The 16,568-nt window shown below is 39.9% G+C and overlaps 1 protein-coding gene across 4 annotated transcripts in view; it reads right to left on the reverse strand.

Moving 5' to 3' along the window:
• The window catches only part of LOC124414906 (protein eva-1 homolog C-like), a 79,962-nt gene that overhangs the window by 16,127 nt on the left and 47,267 nt on the right, over window positions 1–16,568 (reverse strand). For 2 of the 4 annotated variants that reach the window (XM_046896065.1, XM_046896062.1), the window contains exons 2-5: window positions 14,019–14,230; window positions 9,617–9,755; window positions 8,299–8,448; window positions 7,581–7,724 (exon numbers count right to left, since the gene is read on the reverse strand). In XM_046896065.1, coding sequence (XP_046752021.1) covers window positions 7,581–7,724; window positions 8,299–8,448; window positions 9,617–9,755; window positions 14,019–14,230 — 645 coding nt within the window. The remainder of the gene's footprint in view (window positions 1–7,580; window positions 7,725–8,298; window positions 8,449–9,616; window positions 9,756–14,018; window positions 14,231–16,568) is intronic. The other 2 variants (XM_046896063.1, XM_046896064.1) reach the window with 2 other exon arrangements.

A 16,568-nucleotide genomic window follows, 5' to 3' on the forward strand; every position in this document is an offset into this window, starting at 1 on the left:
TCTCATTGACGTGAGCTTTTGGAAGAAAATTAGGTCAGACGCGCGGAGCTTTTCCCCCGCACGTGATATAATTTTCGCGCGATATTATTGCAGACCTCCGCATGCCATCCAAGCACACACACACACATATGGACCAAGCGAAAGCACAGATTGTGTGTGTAAAGCATTTCACAGTCGGCGAAGAGAATACAGGGTTGGAGGGTAGTTTTAGTCTCATGCATTTCCAGTCGCCGCGCCGCAACATAATAAATAGATAAGAGAGTTGAGTTGAGTATAGAGTCGAAGCTTTCCCCCATGGCACCTGGTTTTCCATGGAAGTTTCGAAGGCCCGTTGCACCTCGACTTCCCCTCGGCAACACGTGTTTGCACACATTGTGTCCTTTTTACTGCAGCGTGCAGCGAGCCTCGCGTATATACATATATGGTACATGCTAGGCAAGTACGAGTGTAAGGTGTATTATATAGGGGTTAGACTCGACATTTACATTCGTATAATGTAATCTCCGTGATATTACGTGTCGCTCTGGGCACCTATTCGCGTACGAGGGGTGCGAGGCTCTGTTCCGGAATGTCGTCTCGTCGACTGTGCAGAATCAGATGGCGAAAAACTTTCCTGCGATAATTTCGATCATGTATATCGTATGTGGAATTCGTAATACGTGTACACATTATTCATTTGTTTAATGTTTGAAAAAACGAAAAAACATATAATTCAGATAAGTGGGTATGTAGCTACTCTAACGTTTCTCCTTCCCTTGAAATTCGTTTGATCGTAACGTTTGAACTACAGATACGTAAATATTCCTTAAGGTACTTCAAAAGTTTCGTATTTTCGCAAGGAATTTATGATAAAAATTTCATGAAAATTTCATGTGACCAACACCGTGAAAAAGAAAAAAAAAAAAAAAAAGAAAGAAACGCGCACTAAGTCGTCAAAAAATATTTACTTCCATTTCGCGTACGTCGCAAAGATTTTTATTATCAATAATTTTCAAGTAAACGACAAACAAAAAAGAAAAATGAATAACTTTGGAGCAAATTTGAAGCAAGATCGAAGATCGAATTGTCACGGAATGCCCCGTATACAAAATTGACACGTTCTATTGGGTAACGGTGGATTGTTTCCCCGTGTGAAATGAAAGGGCGACGCGACATCGTTTGGGGCGCATATTATACGCCTAGTTAGCCGGAGGGCGCAAGCTTCTTTGATCGAGTCGTGTTTCAAGTCTCTCGGTAGTCATAGGCGGTTGGGCATAAACATCCCCTGTGGCTATCGACCAGATCACATGACACGCGCGGTTAAATCCCCCAGGCCATGGTCACGCCGATTACCGCAGCGATTCAGAGACATGGGAGGAGGGGTGGTCGAGGGGGAGGGGGGGGGGGGGGGATGAAAAGAAGGGATAGACGGGATAAAAAGAGATACGCCGATCAGGGGTTGGGGAGAGGGAGGGGGATGAAGGGAGCAGGTGCAGCTGGCCAGAGGCGACGAGCCGCGTGAGAGTGATAATCAACTGATCTCCGGGAAGGCAGACACTTGAGGAAGCGTCGTGTGCACTGGCTAGCGAACCCATCCACCACCCATCGCTCGATTAATCATTTCGATTCAATTAAGCACGCTGGGTATATACATGTATATTAGGGTGGCGCAGGAAAACCGACTATTTGTTTTTTTTTTTTTTTTTTTCTTGAGTCTCGTGTGAGAAAATGTTAGTTTTTCATGTTTTAAGAACTCACTCCAAAGGACAGCTCAAAAAAAAAAATTTTAAGAGATCGTTCCAAATTTTTAAAAATGTCAAAAATCGTTAAAAAATTATATTAAAAAAATTATATTTTCAGTATTTTCTTTGATTTTTAATTCATGTCGTCGTGTATTGTTATCGATTCTTTCTTACTGAATTGAAGAAAAAAAATTTATGAAATTTTAATATGAATATTAAAAGGTCGCTCGAAAAGGTCTAAAGTAGTGCATCAAAAAATTGAAAAAAAATTATGAGCGACCTTTCAAAATTCAAATTTTGAATTGAAACTTTCGGAAACTTATTTTTTTTTTGTCTATAAAATTATACCGTACCGAGAAAAAAAAAAAAAAAACGATTTTTAACGATTTCTGACGTTTTAAAAAATGCGGAACGACCTCTTGAAATTTTTTTTTTTTTAACTGTCCTTTGGGGTTCGCTCTTAAAACATCAAAAACTAACATTTTATACTAGGTAAGCGCTTTGAGTCGTAGTGACGTAAGTATTCTTAGCACTTAATATTTTATATCGATTTTTTTGGACGTTTTTTTTTTTTGGAAGATCTATATCGTTAACCGAAGGCTTGATTGATGTACCAAAGGGGTTGTTGTTCCACGAGCGGGGTATTATAACTCAAAATATCGGTTGGTACGTCGTCGGTAAGTATCTATCCAAGTTTCTTCGATACTTATCGCCCTACAGGAGTAAGGAAATTTATGAAGTTTTCGCTGCAAATGGTTGTGTGCATGGCGGCCCGGTGGAGCCTGTAAACGGCGATATATTAAGCAGCCAGCTACTCCCTCGATACCACCCTTACACTGACTACGCGCCGATATATTTACTTTGTAGAGGACTCTCGCGACTGGCGCAGCTCTTTCTTCTATTAGCCACCGAAAGAGAAAGAGAGTCTGGCGGTTTATAGATCGATCATCAGGGTTTACGTCACGCTACCCCTGGAAAATGATACTTTATTAACGCCCGGATATATATATATATATATGTATATATTAGGGTGCTGCAAAAAACCAAATATTTTTTTTTTCTAGTCTCGTGTGACAAAATTTTAGTTTTTGATGTTTTAAGAGCCCACTCTAAAGGATAGTTTAAAAAAAAATTTTTAAGAGGTCGCTTCACATTTTTTAAAACGTCAGAAATCGTCAAAAATCGATTTTTTTGTTCTTAAATTTTTTTTCTCGTTACGGTATAATTTTATAGACAAAAAACAAATAAGTTTTCGAAAGTTTCAGTTCAAAATTTGAATTTTGAAAGGTCGCTCATAATTTTTTTTCAATTTTTTGATGCATTACTTTAAACATTTTCGAGCGACCTTTTAATATTCATATTAAAATTTCATAAATTTTTTTTCTTCAATTCAGTAAGAAAGAATCGATAACAATACACCACGACATGAATTAAAAATCAAACAAAATACTGAAAATATAATTTTTTTAATTTAATTTTTTGACGATTTTTGACATTTTAAAAAATTTGGAGCGACCTCTTAAAATTTTTTTTTTAGCTGTCCTTTGGAGTGGGCTCTTAAAACATCAAAAACTAAAATTTTGCCACGCGAGACTCAAAAAAAAAAAAAAATAATCGCATTTTTTACGCTGCTGGTAAAGCAGAAAAAAACACCCCCACAAATCTCCTAATAATTTTACAGTCGATCTTGTTCTTTCTTTATCTGCTTTTCCGCTTAAAAATTTATATAAGTACGTTGAGTCAATCCCCTCCCTTCGCCTCGATTGTAAATCACCTACATCTTTTTCTATTTACATAAATTGGATTAAATTTCTACCCGCGACGATGCTAATGTCGGATATATTATTGACACAGAATTTCCATTCTTTTTCTGCTTGCGATTTTTACGGTTATAGTAATGACTTTCGGACGTATAACGATTCCGTGCTGTCTAAACCCCCGCAAGGGTGGTGAAAAGTTTATAGGTTTTTCGAATTGATCGAATCAAATTAAATCGACAGTTTAACAATCTTGAACCGTCTTTTTTTTTTAGAACAAATTTAAACGCAGGCGACCCTCCGGGCAAAGACGATCATAATAATCCGAATTGATTCAAGAACCGTCGACGCCCCTCAGAAACGCCATGAAAATTCTGCGTATCGGGCCTGTCAACCTGTCTGAAAATCAACAGCATTCAAGTTTCATTCTCAATAATTTTTACGCGGCTTCGAAATTTCAAGCGAAAAATTCTACCGCGCGTTTCCCAATCAATTTGCTCATATTTCCACTTCCGATGATATTGAAATTTTCTTCATCTCTGCTGACAACCGTGCACAGCTGCAATATTCGTGGGACAGATTTGATTTTTTTCATCAATACGTACGGGAAGGCGTATTTTTATTTATATATATTTTTTCATTTCGTCGCTACCAGCCTTGAGCTTACACGCATGAAAGAAATTCAATTCAATTCAATTCACAAGTCAAGCAGCAGAGAATTTATTGTCCAAAATGAGATCGTAGCATAAATTCCAAAAGATATTTTCTCCTATTTCCTTTTCTTTATCCTGCAACCATGAAAGTTCCGAAGAGTTTTTCTACGGTTCGAAGCTTGCGGAAATTCTTTTTTTTTTTTTTTGTATCGTTGTTACTTCTAAACCTATCAAGTATCGATTCTTTCCTCTATATTTCTCCGTTCAACTCATATTTCATAAAATTTTTCAATATTACCCAAGAATCATTCCGTTCGCCGTAAAAGAATATTCGATAATTACTCGCGAGTTCTTGCACCTGCACATTGCAATTACGAAGCGAAAATTCCTTTCCTCCATCCCGAAAGAAAGGGAAATGCGAAAGAACCTTATACTATATTCTCTTTTCTTCTCTTCACTTCTCCCTCTGCAGTATTCAAGTCCGACGGAGTTGGATTTAATTCAAGAGTTGAAAAGCTTTCGGCGAGTTTTAAGCACATCCCGCCTCGAAGTGGTGAGCAAACAACCGATGGTCAATCGAACAAGTCAGTTCATTCTAGCATAACGACCAACTACTTTATAGAGCCTTTTTCGTTTTTATCGCTTTTCCTTTTCCATGGTAAAAAATGTCGGAAAAACCGTATATGAAAGCTCAATACCATGCAATTTCGATCGAAAGTCAAATAACGTATCTCGAAAATCACAGAGTGTTTTAATGAAATATGAGACTCGATATGAACATCCCGAATTTTTTGTACATCTTGCATTACGGATAAAACGTATTTGATTTGATTTTATTTATTTTTTTTTTACCTTTTTCTCGCCGAGGGAAGCAAGGAATAAAAAGCGCGACGTCTGCCGACTGCGAGTGGTTCGTAAATTGAGAGGAAATATTTGCTTCTCGTTAGCCACGTTACACAAATTTGATTTCACGAGGCCACCACATCAGCGAGCGAGAGAGCGAGTCTACGGAACATCCTGCGCAAAACTGTACATATACGCTTGTTACGCGAAGTAGAATATTATAATGATGGATTCTTGGCAAGAAAGGTTAATGCAAAGCGGCTTCCGCTTACTCGGGGTGATGGTATAAGGTGCTCTGTATGTATATAGTATACGTACCCCTGTTAATACAACAAGCTTCTAACTCGGTGTAACAATTACAAACTTAATCACAATTAATCACCCTCCAGGATCTAACAAATCCAGGAATTAAAACGACCCGTACAATGTTGGTCTACAAATGTGTAGATATATCAAAGACCTGAAGCAGAGTCAAGAAGCGATTAGCTGACACCATGTAACAACGTTATTCTAAAAAAGTATTTTCCTTTCTCGCCAAGAGGAAATAAACAGATAACTGGTTTCGTATAGTGAATGGATAATACAGATCCACTATAGTCCGACTTTATTGCCATTAAATCGCTGCGAAATACTCGCTGACAAGGTAACCCGATAGATACAGATACGAGGAATTGGAATTGTTACCTGAACTCTCGACGACTATCGAGTCTCGCAGACTCCTGGAATCGCAGACGTTGCCTATAAGGATGACTACCGACTATACTCACTTAAATACGACAACGAATGAACGAAGCTACAACTCCCTCTTGTCGTCGAATCTTTACGCGCCGAGTGCGAGTAGGTAGAAAGATGTATACCTAGATCCTAGATCCTAGAGCCTAGAGTCTAGACCTTGGATTTATAGAGAGGAGGAATCTCGCTGAGGGTCTCGGGGAACTACATTTCCCGCTCATAAAAGCGAGAAACGGTTTCTTTTCTACTCCTATTTGGTTTCGTCTTTATCGCAGGTATACAGAGATAAAAGAAAAAGATCTGGATGAAGATGAAGACGAAGACGAAGACAACGTAGAAAAGAAAAAGGCGGAGTAGTAAGTTTTTTTCTTCTTTCTCCGAGCCGGCATATGTCGTCGAGAGAGACAATCCGAGCGTTATGTACCAGCAGTGACGTAAAGGATTTTCTCCACTAGACGTTCGTGGAGGCCAGCACGCAGCAATGATTGGTGGGAACTGAATAGCATTCGGAAATGATGAGGCGGAAACGGCGAGTCTCACGGTTAGTTCTAGAGGCCAATTAGAACCGGCTTCGGTCTGGTATAGTTACAGGTCAGTGGGTCTTGATGGTTTCAATTCCCAACGCTAAATGAACGCGATAGTCTAGCCCTTCTCCTTGCTCCCTTCTCCGTCCCCAGGGACCGACCGGGATCAAGGTGCAGGAATACCCGGATCCAGGGATCGTGCCTGATGGAGGAGGAAGAGAAGCCGGCAGCTTCCGGACGGCGCATCTTCGTCATTAAGGTTGAAAGACAGAAAAGGCTTTACTTAACCCCTTCTTCTTCAAGAAGAAGTGTAGATAGTGCTCGACGGCAGGTTAGCCCGTTCCGCAGAGAGATCAACCGAAGGGTTTTACGACCGTCTCTACATGAAACCACCGCACCACGCCGCCCCCGATTTACCCGGATGATATCTAGATCTGCTCCCTCAAATTGGCAAAACTCCAGGATATTCGCCCCGCTTTCTATACCCCAGCAATTTTTACTCCAATCATTTCTTTTTCTTTTCTTTCTCTATTTAGTTTTCTTCAACAAGTTTATACATTCATTTCCATTCGCCCGTCGGTTCATTAGTCAAGAGCTTGTTCCATCCCTTGCAGTGCTCCACCTTATTCAACGATTCGAAAAACAATTCAGTAAAAAAAAAAAAAAAACAATGCCTCCAAAGATTTTACCGACCGGATGGAATTCCTCTCCGAGAGTATCTCGTCAACCCTGATAAACATGGATAAACCCAGTGTCCCAGGGCAGCTAATTGAGTTTGGAATGTCGAAATTTTGGTTACACCGGTTGGTATAAGAGGACTGCCGGAGATCTTGTGCGTGCCGAGTCAAGTTGTCCTCCTCGAAATAGGCAGGCAGGTGGACCCCGCCAGCGTGCCATAGTGAGGGTATATCAAAGAGCAATCAAACATCGGTCTGCTCGGTACCAAAGGGAAATATCTTAATTATGCAAAGCTGATTACGGTACGAAATATCAATGCGCATTGGTGAACCAGGGTCGAAGCGAGATGAGCTTATGTACGTATGTATACGTATACTTGGCTTGATATTGCGACTCCGCGTGGGTTGAACGGATTTGCTTCGGTGACCTGGTCCCGAAATCGTCCAACACTCTCTACAAGTTTGAAACAGTGATCAGCCGCATCTCGTTTCCGTCTCTCATTCTCATCGGACGGTATATTCTCGCCGTTGAAACGATAACGATGAGGAAGATGCGGAAGAAGCACGTAGGTAGGTGGGTACACTGATAGGAGAACGGGGATAAGAGCTTCCGTCTTTCGAGTGTCTATCTCAAAATGGTTGGATTCCGGTCAACGGATATATGAAGACTCACCGCAAGTGTAGACGACCTTGAGGTAGACCTTGCTGTCGGCCCTGCAGGGGTTTCCAAAGGTCTGACTATTGGCGGCAAGTAGACACCTCCGTTTCCCATGGCAGAGGTTCATCACCCTTTCCGTAGCGTGGCTCATCAGGCAGGCTGAAATTGATTACAGAACATGTAACGGTTATTAAGGAGACTTGCGAAGGTAACCGCGAACGCAAGCTCGTCGAGATGAAAGCATGCAGCCTGCAACGTCGATCGAGTTGATTGTGAGACGAAGAGGAAAGGAGAGAGGGAGGGAGGTAGGCGACATGGACAAGCAGTCCGGTCCCAGAGCGAAGTCACCGACGATTGGAGGCCACCAATTGAGACTTGACTCCAAAGGACCATTAGGGTGACTCGATACCGAGTACGGTCCATTGTTCCTCATTGTCGTGGATCTTGAGTGTCCTCGGCGGTAAGAAGGTGAGGAGAAGTGAGAACGGCTTCGTCGAGATCCTACCTCGAAAGAGTTCGTCGAGGGTGAGAGAAATGGGGCGAGAAGAAGGAGTTGCCGGGTAGCCGGAACAGGTAACAAGGTGCCCACCACCCCGCAGCACCTTCCTTTGGTTCTCCTTTGTCAAAAATTGATCTCACGCTACCCTATCCCTGGCCTCGGACTCTCTCGATTGCACGCTACCATGACATCTAGCCATGGTCGTCCGACCACATAGTGGTTCCAACTACTTACTTTCATCTGGGACACCAAGTGGCTGTGGACACTGAAGAGACTCGTACTGGGTCCTGCCGTAAGCTGCACTGTAAATGGCTACTCTGCTTCCGGGGTTGCAGACAAGGTTCACAGCGTCGTTTTCGCAGGCAACTTTGCTTCTGAATTCATCTGTAACGAGTAAAGGGCGAATGGATTTTAGTGATGAGATCGACTTCTACAACGCATATACGGTGACAATTCGCAGAACGTATTTTGGTATTTATGCATAGTCGGTTTACGATTAGCCTGTACATCTGTGGTTACAGCTTTTTGCTTATAAGACAGTCTGTCGGGAGCCGCGTCGTGTAGACTAATTTTGAGTTCGTTCTTGCGAATAACGTACGTCTGCAGTGACGTTGGCAGCTATAGCGCCGGGATTATAGTTGCCTGAAACACTCGGCTGAACCACATCTGCGTCTATTCCAACGCGTGTGTTTACGTCTAATACACGACGACGGATCAGGGGTTGGCGTAGCTTACACTTCACTTCACACGTGACAATTTTTCCCATTTTTATCCTACTTTGATTGTCTGAAAACTGCGACACAGGTGTCCAACCCCCTGGGATTACCAATACAATATTCAATAAATCCCAAGACAAGACATAAGAATGATTATAAAGGCAATATAAGAAATGAGAAAAAATAGATTGAAAACTTGAGTCTCTTCTCCCTCCCTTCTTCGAATCCTCGTTGATCCCTCTCGCCTAACGACTCGAGGAACGCGAGTCGTAATTTCGAGGCCGTGATTAGCGATTGGTAATTAAACATTGTCCTGCAGGGTGGAATTGGTCGAGCAGTTGTACGGGGGGCACGAAGCTCTCTCATGGCGTAGCAATATGTCAGCGGGTGAGCAGACGTGCACCCGGTGTTGTACGTGTCAAAGTTACCACCAATCCTGTGGCTGGTAGATGGAGAGGTGAGCGGCGGCTGCCGAGGGCAGACCAAAAGCCGGACGGTTGACATGACCACCGCAAATTCGTTACATCGTCAGAGATCGCCTCGATACATAGCACAGTCCATATGCCGTATGAGGCATTCCACGCAAAATTATCAGCCGACGTACCAAAAATTTTTTAGCATAACGTTCGTCAAGGTCTCCGATTTTTTTTCACACTACTTCTTTGAAAAAAAAAAAAAAACAAAAAAAAAACAGCACACGATAAGGGGGTCTCAATATTTACTTTTTTTTTTTTTTTAAACTCGCAATTTTATAATTTTTATACAGTTTTATAGACTGCTCATGATGATTCGTAACTTGACAGTAATAATTGTCCGCAATTGTACGACATACTTACATGGTCGACACTTGTAGGCGATTTCGATGTACTTCGGTAGACCGGGGCAAGGATCACCCTGAAAGGTTTCCGGGCTGGTGTTGAATTTGCACTGGCGTTTCTTCTGACAGGCTTCCACGACAGTCTGCAACAGGGAGTACTAACGCGTCACTCAGACCACCCGTTCAACTGGCTTATCGGTTCATATACGCGTATCGTTAATTGAACAATATATACGGCCAGTGAGGAATTTCCAATAAAATCCCTTACTTCTTCTTTTTTACTTTTTTTTTTTTTTTTTTATTGGCAAAATAAAAATCGCCTTCACCGGCAGCGAATTACGTGAAATAATATTGGATTAATTAACTTTGCTATAGGCATGCACAACGGCGGTTTGCGCCCGAGGGTGGAAAAACAGTTATATTACAATTCTGCATAATGTGTAATTATTATGTTTAATTGAACGAAACCACCGACGTTGTTCGATATTGGCAAATTATTAACGAGCAGCGTGAAATCCGCTTCTGATTTTCAATTTCATTAGCACGTAGGTATAACCAACACAACCTCGTGTATGGAAGTCGACGTCACATGCACACAATTTTAATGCTCACTCAAGTGTATTATTATACGTTCCGACATTATATTACCTGGTACATATATAATGAGTACACCCATGTTGGTACGCGTGTAACGAGAGTAGGTACCTTTATAACAGGATGGAAAATTTTTCCCTCAGAAATTACAATACTTTCTACAGCACGTTTGACAGGTTATATTTCGCATCGTCTCGATACGATGTCCATGCTCTGATAATTTTTCGATAAAATTTATATTTTCATTTATTTAACCAACGTACATCCACCCACGTGTAAGAGTGGTGCCTTTGATTTGTTTTCATCTTTTTCTCGTCACGTTCGTTTGATCAGGACGAGAGAGAAGAGCACTTTAAAGCAGTGGAAAAATTGGTGAGAAAAAAAAAAAAAAAAAAAAACAACGAGGTATGAAACAAGGGAATAATGGCGAGTAGTGAAGAGAAGCTGCGTAGAATTCTGTTTGAAAAAACTTTGAACAACAAGCCAATGAAAAATAGGCGTGTATATGTGTGCGTGTATATTTAGCTGGAGCACAGCAGCTGGCTTTACCTATCGATTTCGCTTGAACCTCCTTCGTCTCCGTAATCAAGGAGGTACTCGAACCTCTCTTCCGGTATTCGAAAGCTGTGGTTCTACCCTTAAAATTTCTCGATAAAGTAAACAAAATTAGAACAATCAGAGCGTGTATTTTTTTATATAACCAGAGATGTTTTAAAGCATCCGGAGAAAATGAGTGAACGTGTAACTCGATACGAATTGGAAAACTTTTTTTTTTTTAGATATAATTGGCCCGGGAATTTCTGCCTCCTCGATCACGATGAGAGAGAGGCGATAAAATTATACGTGGAAAAATGTTTCTTGCATACAGGTGAAAAAAAAAAACAAAAAAAAACGAATAAGCCGCGTGGGTGTAATTCAAATGAAATACTTTCCATTTAGCGTTATCCAAATTCAAAACAACGCGAAAATCTACCCAGCGGGAAATATCTGGTTAATGATAAAACAACATCGTTGAAGCGAGAAGAGCGGATGTAGAAACGAACAGGCAAAGAACAGACGCGTGGATTCGCCATTCGCTCAATAATGCAATTTGATAGCTTGTAGAGTGACCAAATATGCACGCAAACGTTCCCCCTGAATTCCGGGGTAGGTTTTAACCCATTTACATAAGATATTCATTCATCCCTATGCCTTCTAGATCGCGCCAAGTAGATCTTAAACATCGAAAATGTCTGCGCATGGCTTTGCCTTACTTTTTCACTAAGAACACTTGAACCAGGTGAAAACGCTGACTTGTATTATTGAGAAATGTATATTCAAGCGATATATCGCTAAAAGAGAGGAGAAAATTATCGAGAGGAATGGGAATGGAAATCCCGAAACATGAATGATACCCGCGGGCTTTTAAGCGAGAGAGATCTCGAATCGAGCTCGTCGACACGTTTCGGTGTAAAAACAGAAATGCGAGAGAAGATGTTACGTGACGAAATTGCGAGGGAGTGAAAATCGAGTTTTCATCGTTATATCGCTTTCCTCCTTTCCAAGGACTACGCTATAATTCTTCGATCGGCTAGCTGCTTTACGCCGGATTATACCCCAACCGAATTTCTTGTCTTTCTTTTTTTTTTTTTTACCTTTTTCTTTTTTACTTCATTTTTGCCAAAATTATTTCCTCCGAGGTATGAAGGTATGTAATAATGATCAAGGCTTTCCAAGGGCACAGAATTTATCGGACAATGCTCGCCTTTGGACAGCATTGAATCGTGAAATACGAAATTGAGCTTTCTATCTCTCTCTCTATCTTACTCTTTCTCTCTCTCGACAGATAGACGGTTCAGTGAATTCCATTGTACGGTATTCTATCAGCTATGTATGTCATATATAAATTGTTACGTATATAGACACAGTACAAGAAAATCTCTATAATATATAAACGATAAAAAGCAAGTTCTCTGAACGAAGAATAAAATAAAGGAACTAGGGAGAGAAATTTTTTACACAATTTTCGAAAACGCGAGTCGCAATTTGTATGAAACTAATAATCACCCCCTTCGATTTAACTTGTTCGAAAGAAATAAACAAAAAAAAAAAAGAAAAAATTACAATAATAATAGTAATAAAAACGGAAATGAGAGAACGAAGAAGTTGCCCGATAATAATAACGAGACGGAGATTAAACTTGACGATAATAATAAGATTACGAAGAAAAGGAAAAGGAATTCACATCGATATCAAATTAAGTTTTTGCTACCGATAAATCGTTGGATGAATGAGGAGAGAGGAATAGGTGGAGAGAGAAAGATGACTGAAGTAAAAGTGAAAAAAGTTCGACAAAAATTTACTCTGCAAACTCTGCGAGGATTGTCGAAAGCTAAAAAGAAAATCAAATATCGAAGCAGTTTGTAGAGTTCGTAGGAAGCCTCGAGTTTATTGATAAAAAATGATCAATAGAAAGGCTGATTGAGTTGTGCAAATAGAGAATGAAAAGTCAAAACAAAATTGGATAAATCTATTCGAGATGGGTATAATTCAGCTGGATATTGTCAGCGTGCAAAAAATGGACGATGAAAAAAAAAAAAAAAAAAAAAAAAAAAAAACAGCTAAATCAAGTTGAGTAAACAACAAGAAAATTCTACAGATCTAGTCTTTTCTAATTTGCTCAAGACGCAATGAGATTCTCTAGAGTGTATTTTACATACGATCCTTGAAATAATCAAGTCGAGCAGGGTGCAGAAGTAATAAAAATGAAAAGGGATGAAAGAAATTTCTCTCCACGTAACCGAAGAAAATCGTTTCAACGGTTCTTTACAAGCATCCTGTTTTTTTCCCAAATATAAATAACATCGAATCGATGAATCTTGCGAAACCTTCTTCATAATCAATGGGTTAATGCTCGCTCCTCCACTGACAATAAAAATTCGCCAGAAGCTCGCTTTTCGACGAAACGATCGAGGCCAATGACCGTCGTCCGGGTCAGCCGAAGGATCTCGCGTTATTTGTTGTAACAGAATTTATAAGGGTTCGAATTTACAAGGGTCTTCCCTTCTGTTCTCTGTATCGTCGAGAGAACTGTACGAAACTAGCACGCCTACGCATCCACCATATCTGCCAATGTGGAGATTTTCATCCGACAAGAAAAGGCCCTCTTGTATATACCCAAGACTAGAGGGTAGAAAATTTATGAACATCGAACCCTTCGGAAATTAAATTTCCCCAACAGAGCGCAGGTATAGGATACATTCTGGGAAACAATAATCCACCAAACTCATCTAACGTTGAAAAGTTTTTTTTTCTAGAAAATTCTTCAGATTCTCCCCCCCCCCCCCCCCTCGCACTCCTTTCCTTCAAAATCGAATTGATTGAGAATATTTTTTTTTTTCACAAGGAGGACATATTCCGTACACGAGTTGCGATGGCAAGTAGGTATATACATATATATATGAGGCCAGTTCTATGTACAGATTCCGATACCGACATCTTACCGACACAGCTTAGACACAAACCCTTTTTTCGGGTTGAGGTTATTCTGAGACTAGTCAACTTTATCGATTACCATAATTTATTTTATCATCAACGGTTACTTTTTACTTTTATCTACTGTACCTTTATAAAAGTGTCGAGACGTGTCGATCATAGAAACTATAGTAACGTATATTTTTCCGATACTCGGAAAGATTGAAAAAAAGGGTTTGCTTCTGAGCTGCGAAACGGTTAAGAATGTCGGTAAATGTCGGTAACGCGATCTGTACGCAGAATCGTCCCTCCGTAGGTATCTACTACGGTGAGAATTAATGTAAGAATAATATATGCACCGCCATGAGACTTACCTCCAGTGCTTGGGGCCAAAGGCAGGTGCGAGTCGGTTCCTTTTCCACAGCCTGCGGACTCGGTGTGCTACATTTAGTGATACTTGCCACCCCTGCTCTTCCGTACTGAGCCAGCGTCACTGATATCGTTGTTCCCGGAGGGCATCTCAGCGTCATTGTTTCTTCGTCGCATGCCGCCCGTTGGTAGGTCTTCAGTGTGCCTGATAAAAGGGCTGCTCGGTTATAAAGTGACGGGAAAACGTTTTTTATTAACGTATTGGTTGTTGTTTTTTGTTTTTTGTGTTTTTTTTTTTGTCGTTTACCCAGCGAAGCAAAAGATAAGCCGGCAATCGTTTCGCGTCAGCGGTGATGAATTTATTGTATGTAGTTAGTTTGTTAGTTAGTCGGTAACAATGAGCAACAATTTAATTACAAGGTATATTGGGCGGTGAAAAAATTGGTTGAATAATTTTATTCCCAATGCGTAGCGGACCGTATTTTAACCCAGGGGTGAATGTTTGTTTGTTTTTTTTGTTTTTTTTTTTTATGCGTTCGGGACGGGAGTGTTTAAAAACCCCAGGGGTTGGAAAAAAAAAAACAGAGGGTCAGGGATTATTCGATGTATCGTGTTGAGATTAATTGTATACATCAGACCATCACCAATCGTTGACAATTTCACCATCACCAAAGTCACAGGACAGACACAGAGAGAAAGACGATCACGTTGTCCGTTTCCCAGGATGATGAGATACATGAAAATAAAAAGAAAGAGAAAATTGTAATTAGTTTATGCGTTTGTATACGGCTGCGGCTGCACACGGCGCAGGATCTTGAAGGCTGAAAAATTTACCAAGTTAACAATAACTATACACATTCCCACACATCCAAACACACACACACACACACATTAATGCTGGGTCGGAATAGGCTTTCTCTTTCGATAATTCAACTTTAACTGACAAAACTGTGTAAAGAGAGAGTGAAAAAAAAAACAATTATTTCCACGCCTGCATGAAAAATTGGGCCTTTCGAATTCAGATGCGTATATAAATATATATATATATACATAAGTTATAATAATGTAATAAACAAATTCCATTATAACTTGGGCAAAGTTACGTCATGTATACATACGTATACATGTAGTAGTGTATAGAGAAGTGTAAGAAAGTTATATGGTAAAAAGTACGAGGGTTGCTTTTATAGAGAAAATAACTTGTGAGAATTCTACAATAATATTTCTACTATATTTTCATCGCCAATTTACAATTCCTTCTCTACATATTATTTTTGCAATTATCATGTCTACGATGTTAACCGTTTTTTCATTTGTTTTTATCAATGTATAATTGGATTATTATTTATCAACGATATATCGTATATATATATATATGTATTAGGGTGGCGCAAAAAAACCGATTATTTTTTTTTTTCTGAGTCTCGTGTGACAAAATGTTAGTTTTTGATGTTTCAGAAGCCCACTCCAAAGGATAGTTCAGAAAAAAAAATTTTCAAGAGGTCGTTCCACATTTTTTAAAACGTCAGAAACCGTCAAAAATCGATTTTTTTTCTTTATTTTCTTTTCTCGTTACGGTCTAATATTATACACAAAAAAAAATTAAGTTTCCGAAAGTTTCGGTTCAAAATTTGAATTTTGAAAGGTCGCTCATAATTTTCTTCAATTTCTTGGTGCATTTCTTTAGATCTTTTCGAGCGACCTTTTAATATTCATATTAAAATTTCATAAATTTTTTTTCTTCAATTTAGTAGGAAAGAATCGATAACAATACACCAAGACGTGAATTAAAAATCAAACAAAATACTGAAAATATCATTTTTTTTATTTAATTTTTTGACGAATTTTGATATTTTAAAAAATTTGGAGCGACTTTTAAAAATTTTTTTTTTAGCTGTCCTTTGGAGTGGGCTCTTAAAACATGAAAAACTAACATTTTGTCACACGAGACTCAAAAAAAAAAAAATAGTTGGTTTTTTCAGAGTCTTCCAAGGTGGAGAATCGCGAATTATTTTATTCCCTTGACGGTCTAACATACGCTTCGTACGTATACCCTCGAGTGATTCTCGCTAGGATTTCCGCGCCTCTTCCTAAAAGGGAATATCAGGAAACGAAGACGAGTTTCGGTTTTCAAGGGTTCTCGGCTGAAGCAATAAACACGAGAATACACGGAGTAAAGAAAGAAGGCGCATGTTTCTAAAAGTGGTGTTTAGTTATCCAGCAGAGGGAGCATAGCGGCCCTTTCGTGTATACAAGCGCCGTATGAGTTACGGCTGCCAGGGACGTCCGTAAAGCTCGGCAAGCCCCGGGCAGCTTTCGGATAACGCGTCGAGTCACGAGGCGAGCTTACATCCGCCATATTATTAAAATCCCGACTCTCCACTCGACCTTTATGCACGTATCGCATGTATTATACCTTCCCGTAAAAGATTCTCAATGGAAGGTCACTAATAATGTCGAAATCCTTTCGAATCTTTCAGCCTTGAGGACCCCCCCCCCCCTCAGAAACGCGAATACTATTTAAACACCATGTGAGATAAAATTGTTACCGGAAA

The sequence above is a fragment of the Diprion similis genome, chromosome 14, assembly GCF_021155765.1.
Source record: "Diprion similis isolate iyDipSimi1 chromosome 14, iyDipSimi1.1, whole genome shotgun sequence".
Classification (NCBI taxonomy): domain Eukaryota; kingdom Metazoa; phylum Arthropoda; class Insecta; order Hymenoptera; family Diprionidae; genus Diprion; species Diprion similis.